The 18,219-nt window shown below is 45.4% G+C and overlaps 1 protein-coding gene across 1 annotated transcript in view; it reads right to left on the bottom strand.

Annotated features, from left to right (window-relative positions):
• CXCL13 (C-X-C motif chemokine ligand 13) overlaps positions 1–18,219 on the bottom strand; it is a 174,741-nt gene that overhangs the window by 59,451 nt on the left and 97,071 nt on the right. Inside the window, exon 4 of the mRNA XM_069626524.1 lies at positions 7,953–8,094. Within this exon, the coding sequence (XP_069482625.1) occupies positions 7,953–8,094 (142 nt within the window). The remainder of the gene's footprint in view (positions 1–7,952; positions 8,095–18,219) is intronic.

Below are 18,219 nucleotides of genomic sequence, written 5' to 3'. Positions count from 1 at the left end.
ACTAACTCCTACCATTGCTTTGCGCACAGCATCAAAGGCCCTTTTGTATGCAACTCCCTGGTGTGAGGCTAGCCCTTTTTGGAAGGGTGTGCACTTTGATTCATGCTGCCCAGGACTACTCCTGCTGAGGAGCTGTCTTGCTGGAGAGAGGTGTTACACGATCCTCACAAAGGATCAAAGAGAAGCACCCCCAGGGCTCCAGCCATGCTGAGTGCGGCAGACATGACCCGTCTGTGGCTAATACACAGAGCTTTCCACAGCTGGCCTGGGCTCACAGTGTTGACACATGTATGATACCAATCAGATGTGGCTTTAATAATTATGAGGAATACTAGCCACCAGACCCTAAACTCAGCTATGGCATATTTTTAAATTTTACAACAGCCACCAGGTTAGTAACCCTCATAATTATATGGTTTTCAGACAGAGGTGCAGATTTAAATGCAGCCTCTGGGCTGCAGTGACTTGGCTGTCACATTAACTGTTAAAATAGGGCACCTGTGACACATGATCCTGCTCTGTGCCACTAGAAAGCAGGAGCTGCAGTGCAGGAGACTGATGCAGCAGTGCACAAGTGTATTTTGTGCTTTTGGTAAGGAACCGAGGGGGTCTGATTATCAGGCCACCTTTTCTGAGATGGAATTTCTCTTCTCACACCATTTCAGTAATAAAAGCAAAAAAAGCCAGGGCTTCTACACCCTTGCCAGATTGCAACTCCTCACAGGATCCTAGTGGGGAACCTTTGCCCAAAGGTTTGTGAATCGTACTTGGATTCTCTAAACAACACTCGGGAGTCAGTTGTGTTATTAATCAAGCGTACACCTAGTGCACAAACCTACCCCAATGACGCATATCCAGAGAATTGATACAGCGTTGGTGCCACCCTAGTATCATAACATCTTAGCCTACATTAATCACCAGTTTTCTTCTGCTTCTATTTCATAAAATGTTAATTTCATCTCACATGGCAGGGGGGTCCCAAAGTGTTGTTCCGCAGAAGCTCCAATCTGTTACTCTTATCAGCTGGTTTTTAAGCATGAGACTAAATGATTCAGTTTCAAGCTTCAGCCTCACATTTAACTGATAGGGTGAGTTTTGTGACAGATGAGAAGAGCAGAAAGCCCAGTGTGGATTCCGTTCTGAGAAGAGTTTTATGCTTATATCACTACCACACACTTATATCAATTATACAATTCTGTGGTCTATTCTTGTCTTCCCAAAATGCTCTTTGCTTTCATGTAAATTGTTAGCACTCAGTCCTTCCTGCCAGTGCACACTAGCTGCAGTTGATTCGGTTCATTGAAGAGCTGGTGCTTCTCCACTTTGGCTGAGGCTCCACCCCTAGGCCCCACATACATAACTCAGGCCCCTCCCCCTACAAAGCGGCGAGTGACCTCCCAGAGCACATTTTGTACATTTCCAATACTGGGTTTAAGGATCGAGAATGCACTAGGCTTTTAATTCCTATCAGGGCAATTAATTTAACATGTTTTTTTCATATTACTATTTGAAGAGAGCAGGGAAACGGAGGCATGGGTGAGATACTTAAGCGGTGTAAATATGAAATGTTTCAAAGCCAATACTTTACACTCTGAGAATTTTTTAAAACAAAAATAGCGCCCTCTAACTTGGCATGGGCAAATCGCTCATTGTTTTCCCCGCCTTGTTGACTGGTCACACATCCGACAAAAAAAAGTCCAGATTTTGACAGCTTTGTGGGTGCAGGTCAGGGGTTTTGCGCACTGGGATATTTCAGGGAAAAAAAATCCCAGAACCGAAGAAGAAGCTGCAAGCCTTCCCTACCAAGTTAAAGCTGCAGAAAAAATTGACAGATAGATTTAAGCAAATGCCACTAATTGCTGTGCAAAATTAATCCATATATACCCTTTAATTGTTCAGACATTTTAAGTATGTTTCTGTATTTTTCTCAGATGCCCATTACATTCCTGAAAGGAAGCTAGTTAAATGTTCAAGCCTTAACCTTCTCTTTCTGATATTATTACATGTCAGAATAATACTTCATGTTATAGATCTATTTTCTATTAATACAACAAACTGTGCCTGGAGCATTCAAAAATGTTCAAAGTATGAATGCAACATAACCAAAAAAATGGTGCCACAGTAGAGGTCAGAAAATCTTTTGCATTCTGTGCAGCACTTTTAAAAGGCTACGAGTTATAACTAATCGGGTGCAAAATGACAGAAGCACTTATATTGTATTTGATTGATCGATAACTTAGCATGCTTAAAGGACTCCGCCATCTCAAGGCATACCTTTGCTGCTATGATAGTGTAGGTTTCCCATTTAAGATGTATTTTTAGTACTTGTTACATTTGCAATTTTAATCTTTGTCTTTTGGAATAGGGCTTTGCTTTAATTAAGACTTTTAGCAAGATAATGACCCCATGTTATTGAAGTTGGGTAAGAGACATTTTACCAATCGGTCATGAGCCCTCCCAAGGTCTATTCGGCTATTATAGCACATGGGTTGTGCAACTAAGAAGAAAAGCAAATAATGTCAGGTTGCTGCTCAAGCCAGAATGTTTTGAAGGAGTTCTATAACAGAGAATGTAGACTGAATTCCGAGCATTCGGATTGGCTGACAAGACACCTTTAATGAACTTCATATGCTAATTTAGCTTTAAAGACTCAATCTGTAGGCATTTCTGGGTGGTATGGGCCCTGAAGGCTGAATTAAAGGCCCATGCTCATGGAGGGTGTTAGCAAGATTTATAGCGGATAACGTCCTGTAAGTCCCCAAGGTCGGGTATATTAAGCGATTCTAAGCAGTGTCTCTTTTCATATTGTAAAGAGTATGTACGTACATATAAAGTGTTACTACATAATCTGCCAATGGAGAAGAGCAGACTTGGCATTGGGTACGCTCTACATATTCTGAACAATCTACGGGCTATACGAACCAATCTGCAAGCTAGACAGGTTCATACAGCCTGCAGATTGTCCAATGAGAATGCTCTTTGAACATTCCAAGGGCTCTAATTCAGCTTCATTCCAAATCCATGAACAAAGATGCTGCGTTCATGCATTGGTTGTATACAGTGCTGAGATCATCCTAAGATATATAGTATGTATGTATTGTTATTGTTTTTCAATGAACAGCATTTTGCACAGTTGATTATTATTGCTTAGCATTATATGTTTTTGATTGTTGTACATTTGTTAGGCCTAATGATTGATCATGCTGGCAAAAGGTGAATAAGATGCTAACTATCATTGTAAAAGGGCATACACACAATGTAAAATGCCATTTTATTGAGAAACGGTCAAGAATTTATGGTGATGTAAGTAATTGCTTCTATGTAGATTGTCTTAGATTGTATCTATATGATCATTTGATTTATATGTGCTTTGTTTTTGTGCTTTGATGGTGTCATCAAACGTATTTTAGCTGAACAGGGGGAAATGCATTCAGGTGATGTGAGCATTTTTACAATCCGTGTAGTTTTTTTAATGCTTGGTGTAGAAATGTAGACGCACAGACAGCATGTAGTAAAATGTTGCATTTGAATTATATTCACACAGTAACACTGCTTAGTCCCCTTTGCCATGTTCTGTGCAAGTCCAGGCTACGAGACAGATTGTCAGTTGTTTTGGTATAGAAAGAGAACACTGTAAACATAGGTTCTGGGCTGCGGTGGCTGTTTTGTTTATGTAAATAGTACTTGACGTTCCAGTAAATTGTAAAGAACGTTCTGATGGACTACCGGACATAGCTTGATGTGTCTTCCCGAAATGGCTGGATGGGTTTGCGGAATATTGTTTATTAATACACCTGGAGCGTATTGATAAACATTCTCGGAGCGTATGCATAAACAATCCAGAAGAATATTTTTGGATATTCTTAGAGAATGTTGATAAACGCTCTCTGGGCATATGCATAAACAATTTAGGAGCTATGTAAAGGATGCTTCTGAGAGGGGTAGAGAAGAGCTGTTCTAGATTATGTGACATGCTGTCAGATTGGAGACAGAGCTGGGGTTCTAAGCAAGCTGGAAAACCTTCCCCATTCTGGCTTCTGGAGGAAGGAGGGGCGCACCCTTCACCTTTTTCGGACCTCAGATTGTGCAGCGGTAAAACTGGATATTTTTATTGCAGAGGCTCTAAAAGCTTCCCTTTTCTGCTTTTGGAGAGAGCGATTCCATTTTAATTGAGCATATAGGGAAGTACCAAGTGCTTAACCTCAGCAGCTCAATACTAATTTAGATTTAGCTTCTGTTTGCATCATAGCCAAGTCCAATTGACACGAGGGGCCTCATTACGAGTATGGGGGTAGCCATGCCACTTTTAGCGGCATGGCTACCCCATACCGGGTACCAGGTCCGGGTCCCGCAAAAGGGGACTTACCGGGCCATTCCTACCTTGGAGGGCCTGGTAAATCCCTTTTGCGGGACCCAGTACATCCCCATTCCCATTCGAGCCCCTATAGGGCTCAATGGGAATGGGGAAGATGCTAACAACGTGCCCGTTAATTACGGGCCCGTTGTTAGCATCCTGGTCTGCTAGCGGGTCCCGCTAAGGACGCCTAGTCTGACCAGGCATTCCTTAGCAGGTCCCACTGCAGACCTCGTAATAGGGTGGCCCGGAATGAACGGTGACGGTCCCTTACCCGCACCGTTCATTCCGTGGCCGCCTGGGTCGTAATGAGGTCCTAGATCTCTTTTAAGGCCTTGTTTCAGCCATTAGAGACCATGATGTTTTTTAATAGTTTTTTTGGCATTGAATTTGTATTTGATATTTTGTGAATTTGTACATGATGTTTGTACTGTACATCTCAGCCAGCCTTCCTTCAGCTTCAAGCGTTTACTTGTTTTTGATATCACATTGATAAAGAGGAGAAGTATTGACAAGGCAGTTCATTCGGTTAACTGACTCATTTTACATAAGGGAATAGCAAACAAAATAATAGACGTGTTTTCATTGATAACCTTTCTCATATTTAGTGTTTTATGTGTAGTCACATTAATAGTTGCAATGATTTTCTATTACTTATTTCTCTTAATAAATAGAAATGCACTTTGCAGGAGAGTGTGAGCATTCATTGAGTGTTCTTTATTGAGAATGAATTCATGAACATATGTGCATGTGAAATCAGTGCGGCACATCTATTTGAATTACAGTATGTTGTCATACATTATATGTGCATGTTTTCATAAGGAATGGGTTAGTAGGAGGCTTAACAGTAGTCCCTCTATAAATGAAATGCTGTTAGTAAATCAGTCCTCTGTGGCTGATTGAGGGTGGCTGGCCCTCTGCAGGGGTTTATTGCCTACTCTATCTTTGATGCGCAGTGACAGGCATATACTTTTCCCTACCTCTATTCCTACCACAACCCCTACTAGGGGGGTCTAGCATACTCCATTTGGGGTGGAGGAAAGGTGCTGGCTGTAGGGGTAATAAAAAGCACATCAATGGGTGTATACCCGAAATAAAGTAATGTAAAAAGGTAACTTTATGGACGTCGCTGAGAGCTGCACCGGGCGTTATGGGCCCTGGAAACTGAGTTCAATGTCGAGCACAGCTACAGCCCTTAATGAGGTTTGAGCCCATAATGCCTGTTACGGCCCAAGTCTGAGGTCTATAAAACTATTATTTATCCCCCTCTTATGTTTTAAAATAACAAAGAATTGGATTAGTGAGGCAAAAATAGGCTGCGTTTTTTCTGTGATACTATTATTTGTTTTTGGTGCATATGGACAGCAGGGGGATCTGGTACAATGCTATCCTGACAGTCAATCGCTGTATTTAGCTAACAACTCCAATCTTGCATCTTCCCAGCAGATTGAAGGTGATCTGCGTTATGGCGGCTTGCTGCATAGTAAGACGTTGTAGGAGAACGGAGGAGCATCAGCTCCAGCTTCGTAGCGGTTGAGTGGGACGAAAAATCAGGTTAGCAGCATGAACCGAGGTGAGTTGCTTTGCTTATCGCCTTGATGGTATTATGGGTGCGGAGTGTAGCGCGTGCGTGGGTGGAGAGAGGCGTGATGCACAATGCGAAATGGCGGCTAAGGTTGCACAAGGTGTACGGTGCTTGGGACAATCTCTTGAGCTAAAGCGATTCTTATGGCTAGCAGATTGTCCAATCACCATCCACAACGCAGGCATTGGGGGCACTAATTGTCAAATGTTTTGGAAAGTTTCAGTAAGTCATCAGGTTGGACTCAGTTTGGGAAGCGCGTGGTAGGACATTCCAGAAGCTTAGCACAGTTGCCTCAGATAACACCACATCCCCGGTGTTGCATGCCTGAAATAGAAGCTTCTACTTTTGTTCGTGAAGCTACGTATAGTTGTCGGCTGGGGTGTGCAGTCTCTTTTCTTCCTTGATGGGTAAATTAATCCATTGAAAACATGTATGAGTTTTCTGAATGATGGTCGCAGCTTTCACTTAAACTCCTTGATACTAGCGGGGATTTTTGGGCGTAGAAAGAATGTGTTTGCTAGGGGTTTGTATTTAGGTCATCTTGTCAACCCTTTAGCTGCCTTGTTGTGGGTGCTTTGCAGTGCTGTTGGTATTGGTATTGTTTATTTATAAAGCGCCTATATAAAAGCAAGTGTTTCAAAGCACTCAAGGAGGGTGGGAACACGGGGAAAAAACAACAGTCGCTCCGAGCCCTTGAATTTCTGAAGCGATAACGGTCTGCACAGGCAGTTTAAGTGAATATGGTACATTTAATAGTTTAAGATATATAGGCCTGATGGCAATTCTGTGGTTTTTTCAAGTGCACATTAAAGGGTGAGACAAGGAAGGACAGAACGATCTACGGCAGATCTGTAATGCAAGTGCAGGCAGGACACGGGAGGGGCAGGGGACCACGTGCACCCAATCGGTAGAGACTGGGGAAGTGTGGAGAGAGAAGCTCTCAGGATTTATTGCAAGTGCAGGGAGTGGGTGGGGTGCAGGGCCCTGAGGCAAGTGCAGAAGGATGTTATGATTGTATTGGCTACACCTGTGTAGATCACACCTCTAGGCACTATAATTGCATAATAGATATCAAATCCTTTTCTGTTAAGGACGTTTACAAGTTCTCAGAAGCCTGATGTGGGAAAAGACAATTCTAAGGAAATGTAGTATTAAAGTCCACTTTAGTAATATTCAGATTGAGCTTTTTTGTCTCCATCACGTTTTTACTGAGGAAAAGATGGGTGTGTGAAGTGTTTGAGTCATTGGTGCTGTTGTCTGCTATTGTGAATAATAACTTCGCTTCATAGGTCTAGTAATGGAAACACAATGGGGATGGATATCGGTGACTGTTTGAGTTCAGCATGGCATTGCTGATAAATGGAATGACTGCTGAATAGAAACAAGAAACACGCAATACCATTTTGTAGACCTTGCTATGCACAGCATTGTATCTTTGAGATAAGAACATGGAGGGCTATCCTCTCACGAACCACTCGGCGTCACATGACAGGAAGTCAGAAAGTCATGGAAGGAAATATTTCCTATAACAGGAAGTCTGCAGAGCAAGCGCCCCACCCCCTGTTTGCGTTGAAGGCAATAATACACACTTTTCAGTGTTTACAGGGTGCCTAATGAAATGTAAAAAGTGGCGTTGTATTTAATTTAATGCAATGTTAATAAACATGCATAGTGCACTCATGGTGGTTTTACAGCGTTGACGTTGGTCTGGATGGTGTCATCCTGTGTCCACCCTGGGGGGGAGGGGGCAGACCAGACCAGCTCTGTTTAGGAATGCCAGGGCTGAAAAACGTGCATGATCATAAGACATGGAGAACACGAAGGAAGGCAACATCACAGATGATGGCATTGTTAATGCTTGTGTTCAAATGTTTCCGGTTGAGCTGTTGCATTATGCTACATTAGATGGGCTGGGTTAGGCACAGGGCCACCTTTAACCTCTTTGTGAGTAAATACTTGGAAAGAAGCAGGATGGGCTTCTACACACCCCCTTGCTGGTAATCGGCTACTTACATGACCTCCACTCTCTGGCAGTTGGTTCCACTCGGAATGATTTGCAGGCCGGCGTACCTAGTCGGAGAAATGAATGCTGCGGTTTGTCGTAGGCATCGACACCTCTGTTCTGCGTAGATGCCTTCAAAGACCTGCCCTGAGCCTGTGGGATCACAAGAAATCGGAACACATGTTGAAATGAAACCACAAACTGATGTGGAGGCTTGCCAGATATAGATAAGTTAGCATTCGAGCACTTCAAAAGAAAGGAGGAAAGAAAGTACATTTTAGCAGTAACCTAAAGAAAGTCATTTGTTTCTTCTTTATTATTTTTTTATGTGCCATCCAATATCAAAGAAATGTGGAATTCTGATGGGGAAAGCTACATACATTGCTATACATTGAATCTAAGTCGAGGTCTAGGGGTTCCAGGTCTGCTTAAACAAAGAATCGAGACACCTCTTTCTCTAGACATAACTGCTCCATGAACTCGTTATATCATTGCAGATGAAGGGGGCATTTCCTGCTGCCAAGCCCTAGCCCAGGATTTTCCAACTCCAGGCCTTGAGTGCCGGATCCATGGCAGGTTGTCAGGACACTCCTCATTAATATTCATGAGATACGTTTGCATACAATGATTATAATGTATGCACATTTTTCCTCATGATTATTAATGCGAGCTATTCTGAAAACCCATACCGATTCCGGCCCTCGGATTTGAACAACCCTGCAGCTTAGCCAGCATTTCATGCCAGAGCAACGATGTTCTTCATGAAATGGGCATGATAGCAAGTTTGGTGGTAGTGGTAAAACATCCAGTATTTTAGAACACTGGATGTTTTACTACTCCCCAAAATTGGGGGTTACAGAAGTGCAACACATCTCTTATGCCAGCTTATCTGCATGGAGGTAGTCACTGTCATACAAAAGCGTTACTGCATGCAGTATTTACCTCAGCATTATTATTGAATTCCCATGGAGTCCCATGGAACTACACAATGGGGAATAAGTGGCTCTGCATCATGCAGACTCTTCATGCATTTTTACCGCGTGTGGTAATGGTATTACTGATTGGCAGTATTCTTAGAGGAAATACTGCCAGACCCGTAGTAAGGCCCCATATCTTTCTCCCTTCCAAACCTGACCCATTCCCAACATAACATTCTCCAATTATTGGTGCCCAGGCCTTCCTACCATAATTGACAATCAGAAAAAAATGTGTCCCAGAATTCTAATGTGTTCATACAAGTTGCCAAAATATGCATATTCATTGATCATTGAAATACTTTATTTCGGCTAAGTCATCAAAGAATGCATATACAAGTTAAAACAACAGCAATAAAACATTTTATAAATATAACAAGCGTTTCCTTAGTTCATTAATCGTTATTAAAAGTTGTTGGTATCAGAAGCAATAAGAACATTGAAACATATTAAACACATAATTAGTTTAAAAAAACTCTAAACACACCTTAGTCCAAGGTATATCCAAATATTTCTAATGCCCAATATTGCACTTTGTATCAAGATAATGCAGTACTCATTTCTTGTGTGCATTAGAGTTCCAAATATGTCTAATAAACCATTGGTCAAATGCCTCAGCTTGGATTTATAATTAGGGCCAAGGTCATTAGGAGTACCCCAGAACAACAGTATGCTCCATTTTGTGCACATATCTTTAATTAGTAAAAACCATGGGAGTTTCCACACCAACGGCTGTTTTAAGACGTCATGTAGGCCCTCAAGATATGCATGGAGTTCTAGAACATTCCACAGTTTCAACCAGTAGAGTAGAGGTTTCAGTTTCAATAAATGTTGGATGCCAAACCATCTCAACTCATATGTCATTAGGGCAATTTGGGGCACCACTTGGTAAACCCAACAACCTTTTGAGAATTCTACTTTCTACCTTCACTAAGCTGGTAATAGCAGGATGGCCCCACAAGTACTCACCAAAAGTGGCAGCCTGAAAAGCCTGCATTTTGTACACCCCTTTTGCATGTGAAATGTTCCTGCCACCATAACAATCAGAACAATGAATAACTGCCATATCTCTCCTGGCCAATGTGGATGCAGATTTATCCAAATGATTCTGCTATTTAATTCTATAATATGGAGAGAAGACATGACGCAGGTAAGGCAGTGGTTGGACTTGATGTTGGTTAATGGTCATCCTAAAGTATGTAGGTACAGAGATCCCCCCCCCCCAGTAGCCCCTTCTACAGCAGCCCCGTTCCCGCTGCCGCTCTTTCCAGAGCAAACCAGCTCCCCTGTATGGAGTTATCTCATAAGGTATTCTATGACAGAATGTATATAGAAGTAGTCATATCCCACCACTTCCTCTAAGTCAGTCTCACCCATGGTGAATCGGTATTTGGGCATTTTATTAGGAGTAAAGAGAATAGGTGTCGTTTTTGGCATATTGAGCCTTGATTCGTTTCCTGGCACCTGGAAGCAAAGGTGTTTAATGTCAGTGGAGTCCTTTTGGGGTTTTAATAACCAAACCTGCCTCACCAGCGGAGAAGAGAACTCCCTATTGTTCCCTCTCAATGTGGCGACATCTGCTTCTGTGCCATTTATGAGGACAGCAATATCATTCATAAAGAATGAACATGGCAAAGGTGTGACTACACAGCCTTGCATGACAGCTCTGGTGATGTTAAAGGGCCCGGTACAAGCACCGTCAGTTCTCCAACGAACCACACCGAAATTATCAGAATGCAATTGATGAGTCGCTTATTTTAACCACAAGGGCACAGTCAAATCAGCTTATAAAGCCCAGGGTTTAATTCCTTGGTACTGAATCAAAAGCTGTCTGGAGATCTACATAGGCAACGTAAAGGGGAAGTCTCCTGAGGGTAACATATTTGCGTATTAACAGTATTAACCTGAAGGACTGGTTAATTGTAGATATAGGGGGTCATTACGAGATTGGAGGTAGTCATGGCGCTATTAGCGCCATGACGGCCTCCAATAACGGGACCGAGTTCGGTGTGGTGCAATGGGGATTTACCGGTCTAGTCAGACCCTGGCGGGACCGATAAGTCCCCATTGCACCAACCATTCCCCATTCGAGCCCCCGTAGGGCTCAATGGGAATGGGGAGGGCGCTAATAACGGGTTCGCGACTTGCGAGCCCGTTATTAGCGCCCTGGTCCCTTAACGGGTCCCGTCCAGAACGGCTGTTCAGACCAGCCGTTCCTGGTGGGACCCGCTAAGGGACCTTGTCATAGGGCGGTAAGGGATTACTGGCACCGGTCTCCTTGCCGGTGCCCGGTATCCCTTAAAACCCACATTGGAATGACCCCAATTGACTTCCTCAACCCCACTTGAGCAGGGGATAAAAGACTTTTCTCTTCGCACAATTTTTCAAGTTTCAAAGTTATAATTCTGGCATGTAGTTTTGAAAATCCAGAAGTGAAATTGAACTATATGTGGCATGTTCATTACCGTCTCCCTTTTTAGTCTGGGCTCTTAGGTGTGGTACTTAAGTGCCCCTGATAAGCCAAAGCTATTGCACCGGAGTGCAGCTACGGGGGGGATGACATGTGAGGAGGGACACACAGTTTATGGGTGCTGTTTGGTTATTTACCCACCCATTAACTGCCCACGGCAATGCTAATCCATATGGTCAATCCACCCCCTATCTGCCCCTCCCTGCCAAAACACACCCTCCTCCGATCTATTTGAGCTCGCTCTATTAAGCTATGACATCAAACTTTGGCCTGACAGTGTTTGTCTAAGGAGTCTTAATTGCAGCTGCAAACCACTACTGGTGGTGTAAAAATGTCTTAACCAAGAATGCCTTTAGCCACTTCATTTGGATCTCTTTCATGCACTGATGTCCTGTTAGAAACAAGCAACAACAAAGGCAACAGTTTTGGCTTGAGGTATTAGAGTGATATTTGCCAGGCACTGCTGTCATACACCTAGGTAATCAGTGCATTGTACAGCTGTTGCGATATTATGGCCAGGTAGTGCCATTATGTCGGTGCCTCGCTAATGCCTATTTCATACCTACATAAAACCCCAAACTGTTGGCTTTGCCAATGCTTGATATAAATAGGAATGGCAATTGCTCCCTGCCAGCTTCGTGGGATTACCGAATATTGAATCTGCATTATACATGTTTTACCTAGGGCAAACATATGCATTATAACTCTTCCATTTATTCATCCTAATCAGAGAGTGAAACCTTGAAAAATATCTTTAAATTGATGCATTCTATGATTTTCTGCCATAAACGATTTATGTGTCACCTGCAAGTAGTGCCTTAGGAACCGTGCTGTAGCCTGGTCTGAAACATAAGGCTGTCATTTCCTGATTATAGGGTAATGACTCCAAGGTGGATGCATTGGGCCTCATTACGAGCCCGGCGGTAACCCTGGCGGTGCTTCCGCCGGGTCGCCGCCGGACTTGTAACATTTTACTGGCACCTAGCTTCCCGGGGACCACTGGGACATTGCAAGTTCCGGCGGACTGGGAAGCTAGGTGCCGGAAAATGTTGGTCCACATTCCCGTGGAGTCCCATAGGACTCCACGGGAATGGGTTCAGAGAAGCACCGGCACCTTTGCTAACGGTGCCTCTGTGACGGTTCTGCCTACCGTAGCCGCTGCACACGGCAGGGTCAGACCTGTCGGGCACAGTGCTCCAGCAGGCAGACTCTGAGTCTGGCGGTCTGGAAACAAGGGTGCCGGTAAGCTTACCGGCACCCTTTTTTCCGGACCCTGTTAGGAAAGATTTCGTAATTGTAGGTAATTTTCCTTCCATGTGGCAACCCCTAAACTTTTTGCTGTTGTTTTTCAACTTGTTCTTGACTTTGCCAGAGAAGTGCAGCCTTCTGCTGCACTCCTCTGGGCTTTCGCTCCTTTTCTTACGGGGAAACTGACATGCCCTTAAGACAGTCAGTACCGGGGAACGCTGTTTCCCGTAGTTTCTTTTATCATGTTGCAGCTTTCGTGCAACATGACACAAGAGGGCACTGTAAGCTAAGTTACAGCTCTCTTGGGTCTCTAGCCTTCTACAGGCCCTAGATACTCGTTTAGGATTGTATCTGATCGGTGCAAGTGATTCAGGGACGGGAATGGTGGCAGCGATCGTTTTCTTGTGTTTTGAGCTCCTTTTGGCGTTCTAAGCGCGTTTTCCGCGCTTAACCCAAAATGGGGGCCTGGCTCCCAAAATGGCCAGACCACGAGGCTCCTTTGTCCTGTCCGCTGACCGTCTTGCTCCCTTCACCTTCCCCAGGTCGAGCCGACCCGGGGCCTTCCTTATTTGGGCATGTACTTTCCCGCGAAACACGGATGCTTTCGCGGGCTTCTACATGTCTTTTGTGTGCCTCCAGGATGTGGGCTGGGATGTCTGGTCCCAATACACATCCTGGGTGCCAGAGAGTCTAGGGTGGTGTGAATGCCTGGGACCACCGTGGTCCGTGATTGGTCCACGAATGGTGTGAGTGTTGATGAGCGGATCTCCCATTGGGTCCCCTCCGTTTTGGCGCGAAGGGAACCGTGGATAAGAGGGGGCTGGAAACACCACTACCATGTCGATCTCCTGAGTTCTCACGAACGAAGGAATACAGGAGCCAAGTATCCTGCAAACAAGAGGCTGGACCGAGGAATCGCTGGTGACCCGCTGAAGGACTTCTCCTCTGCACTGCTGTCGCCTTGTGAAACCCTTTTCACCTTTGATCGAACCAGAAGGCCTGTACTGGTGCTTTGTCCCTTGGAATAGCGGGAACAGCTATTCTCGGCATCTTCACCATCTCCTGCCAGTAAGCCTTCGGAAGCGTCTCTGGGCCATCCAGCTGACTGACCAGCTTACACGGGAGTCTTGCTCTGTAACCGCCGCCAGGTTGTGTAGTATTTCGAGTCCTTGTCACTCTCACACGCTTCGTACACTTGGCATTCCCAAGTCTGAAGTGAGTAGTGTACATTTGGCTCAGATACACACGGCCGCTCCGTTGCCCTGCTGTGGTAACAAACTGTGCGGGTTTCTTCGATTGGGACGTCTTTTTACTCAACACGACGACGAGGCGTTCCCTGCTCTTCTGAACCTGCAAGCTGCTGAAACTGACGCGGAGAAGCCTGGGTCTGCTTGCATCGGGGACCGGTGAGTAGCATGGCTAGGATCTGGTCGCCCTCCTGCAGGAGCCCATTGCTTTTCCCCGCTGTGTAAAACAGCACCCTTGTCCGTACTCGCGCTCTGCTTCTGCCCACTGTGGAGGCTGCGCTTGAGTCGCGGAACTTGTTCTTCTTCTTTTGTGCACTAAACTGAACTGCCTGATTCCCCTCGTAGAGCTTCTCCTTTTGCCCGTTGGCACCAGCGCGTGCAGGTACTTTTGAGCACAAGGCTCCACTCTTCGCAGGGCTCAGACTTCCATCTAGTTAGGTGCCTCTGAAGGTGAACTGGGTCTAAGCATTATTTCGCACTGCCTGTTTTCCCTCCCTTTTAGGTGGACTACACATTTCGTGCATATAACGCTTGCGACTGTCGTATTTGTATATATATTGGGCCTCATTCCGAGTACGGCGCTAACCAATGGCGCTATTAACGCCTTGGTTGACGCCGTACCCGGACCGGCAGCGCCTTGGTGGATGGCGGAATTACCGCCCCATTCCAAGGTTGGCGGGGCGGTAATTCCCCAATCCCCATTTACCCTTCCCCATTCCCATTCTTGCCCCATAGGGCATAATGGGAGTGGGGAAGGCGTTAATTACGCCACCGTAAATTACGGTGGCGTAATTAACATCAAGGTCCCTTAGCGCCATGGTTTTTAACACCTGCTAAAAGCAGGTGTTAAAACCTCCATGGCGCAAAGGGAACTCGGAGTATGGCGGTAAGGGATTACCGCCACCGCTCTCGTTAGCGGTGGCCGCTATCCCTTACCGCCATACTCGGAATGAGGCCCATTGTGTTGATATGGTATGTGTTGGTTTAATATTGTGATATTGTGATTTTCTCGCTACGGTCATTGTTTTAAAGGCCTTGAAATAAATGTGTATATATTTTTAATATAACAACTGTTTGGAGTAGTTTGTAAGTGATCTTGCTTTGTGTGCTCATTGCGGGCTTTCAGTCACCCTCACCCCTCTTGAGACCTAGTCTTGACCGCCGCGATCGCTACCTTGATTGGTCTGGCTCGTCCAGAGGTTACCCTGTTCCAAGTAATTAGGTTGGCCTTCTGAACTTCTGCGCCACCAGGACAGAGTTCAGAAATCCGTCTTAACAGACCCCCACACTGATAATGAGGCCCATTGACGTTTTTGTAAAAGCGAGAGATGGCTGCTCTACTACAAGGTTCTCTCCTAAAGTAAGCTTTACACTGCTCTGCAAAAGATATTGGGCCTCATTACGAGGTAGGCGGTAAGGGGTTAAGGGCGCCGGTAAAGGTGCCAGAGCCGTTAACCCCGTACCGCCCTATTACGAGGTGACCCGGTAAGGACGCCTGGTAAAACCAGACATCCTTTGCGGGTCCCACAAGGAGACCAGGATGCTAACAACGGGCCGGTTATTAACGGGCCCGTTGTTAGCATCATCCCCATTCCCATTGAGCCCTATGGGGCTCAAATGGGAATGGGGATTCATTTTTACTGGGTCCAAGAAAAGGGCAATTACCAGGTCCACCAAGGTCGGCATGACCCGGTTACTGCCCTTTTCTTGGACCCGGAAAAAATACATTACCGGCGGCAGCCGTGCCCTTAATAAGGGCACGGCTACCGCCTGGTTCGTAATGAGGCCCATTGTATTACCATGCTTAAGCAGGAAGTCCAATACCTGTAAAAGTGAAAAGAATTTTATATCCAGTACTTTTAAAAAATGCAGTCAGTTAGTCAAAAGCGGGTTGTTCTGCCAGCAAACAAGTTTTATGGGTAAAATAAACACAAACAGGGACCAGCTGAATTGGAGAGCAATCAGTGGAATGCTGCCCTGTTGTATTCAAGTGTGGTGTATTGCTGGTTTACTACATTGAAATGCAATGCTATTCACCAAACTCCACAAGCAAGAAATAAGGACCCTGAGAAATATGGACTGTCATTTTGTGAGATAATATATAATTGCTTACAAAATGGTGTGCAGCCGATTCAGAACGTACTTAAAACGTAATTTCTTTATTTGCTGACTGCGGGATTTGCACTTTATTTATTTATTGGATATTTCTAAGGCACCTGTACAACAGATGGTGTTTCAAGGCGCTACATGACAAAAAAGTAGGGGGGACAAGGGAGACAGATACAATAACGGTCCTACTGGGACTTGTGACATTCGGATCGTGCAAGTGCAGAACAAGAAGTGCAAGGGAGCGGGTGGTAGGGTGGAAGTGCTGGTCAGCGTAAAAACTAAGTGCTAAGGTGGGAAGGGAAAAGGGTGCAAGTGCTAAGGGGAGGCCAGCGGGCAAGTGCCAGGGAAAGCAGGGAAGCGCAGGATACGGGAGGTGGACTGGGCATGGGGGCCTGGAGCCCTGTATTACTGAGAGGGAACCAGGCAGCCCATCACTGAGGCAGAAGAAGGTGTTAGCAGGGCAGAGTGGAGGAGGAGGAGAAAAGGAGGGTATTGAGCAGCTTCCGGAACTTAAGAGGATCCCTGCTCAAGCCTGAGAGGGGGCAGGGAGACTATTCCAGATGGAGGCTCCTGTGGAGGAGAGCCATCTACCCTCCACTCTTTGTTTAGAGAATGAGCGAGGCTTCATTTCTTCATTTGCTGACTGCGAGATTTAGACTTTGATTTGAAATGTGCAGTGAAACTCACGTGAGTATTCTAGCAACCAGCATCCTTCACGGGGACTGTGGGGCTCGAGGGCGCCCTTTGAACCGCTCCTTGGCTGTTAAGAACATGCAGGACACTGAAGCAACGCATGCTCCCCCAGTAAGTTCTTCTGGAAATCCCCTGGGAAATCCTTTGCCAGAATGCTTCAAACAATAGCCCCTGCAGCCCTAAATCCTATTTAATAGGTATTTTAAAAATAGAGAGTATATAGAATACTACATGTTTTTACCATTAATACCATACTTAATGAGGCCCATAGTGTTCAAATGGCATCCCTTCTGTGTGGGCAAACACATTTTATTTTGACATCATTTAAAAAGAGAGAGTCCTCTTCTTTATTTGGTGAAAATAGGAATCTGCCAATTGGCGTTGGCTGCTGGTCCAACAGCAGGTACTTATAAGTGCTTCCTGCTGGGCGATGGGTCCACGCCAGTTGACAAACCTCCCGAGAGATCGCAAAGGGCCCAGCGTTTCTGTAAGTACCTTAAAGCCAGGGTTGACTAACATCTGTGGTTCATCAAAGAACAGGCAAAGAGGCAGAATTGATGCAAAAATACACTCTGCATTCACAACCCCATAGAAGTTATAAAACCGGTACGGAGCACAGCAAAAAACAATGGCAAAGGCAAGCCAACCGACAATTGAATAATCAGCCGACCGGGGACACCCAGCAAAGATCCAGTCAAGAAGCCTCCGGAGAGCAGCAACCAAAGAGGTCTTCCTTGAAGGACCTTCGGGGACTCGCATTATGTGGCATGGACGGGTGGCCACCGGAGAGCAGCAACCAAAGAGGTCTTCCTTGAAGGACCTTCGGGGAATCGCATTATGTGGCATGGACGGGTGGCCTCCGGAGAGCAGCAACCAAAGAGGTCTTCCTTGAAGGACCTTCGGGAATCGCATTATGTGGCATGGACGGGTGGCCACCGGAGAGCAGCAACCAAAGAGGTCTTCCTTGAAGGACCTTCGGGGAATCGCATTATGTGGCATGGACGGGTGGCCTCCGGAGAGCAGCAACCAAAGAGGTCTTCCTCGAAGGACCTTCGGGGACTCGCATTATGTGGCATGGACGGGTGGCCACCGGAGAGCAGCAACCAAAGAGGTCTTCCTCGAAGGACCTTCGGGGACTCGCATTATGTGGCATGGACGGGTGGCCACCGGAGAGCAGTATGTGGAAAGTACTTTCTTTCTCGTGAGCGACCAAACAATGACAGAGACCTACCCTTATCAAGAACAGATATGTGAATATCCTAACGAGTTATCTAAATGACTGTGCAGGAGTTGATTATATGACGAAAAGGATCATTGTCATGGAATTTGAACAATGCCTTTGATAACGTGCTGCACTGTGTTATCCTCTGGGTTCATGTTCTCAGTCGTTGTGAGACATGTACCCGACACAAATGAATATTCATGAAAGGGAAAAAGAGCTATAGGTACGCCAACTGAGTAATGTGAGCGAATGGCTTACCAAGGACTGCTGATTTCTGCGGGACTTGGGACATTCTTGCAAACTGGACAGAATCTT

The sequence above is a fragment of the Ambystoma mexicanum genome, chromosome 6p (genome assembly GCF_040938575.1).
Source record: "Ambystoma mexicanum isolate Mex_15411 chromosome 6p, UKY_AmexF1_1, whole genome shotgun sequence".
Taxonomy (NCBI): domain Eukaryota; kingdom Metazoa; phylum Chordata; class Amphibia; order Caudata; family Ambystomatidae; genus Ambystoma; species Ambystoma mexicanum.
Note: the sequence above shows the minus strand (reverse complement) of the source record. Positions and strands in the feature narration are given on the sequence as shown.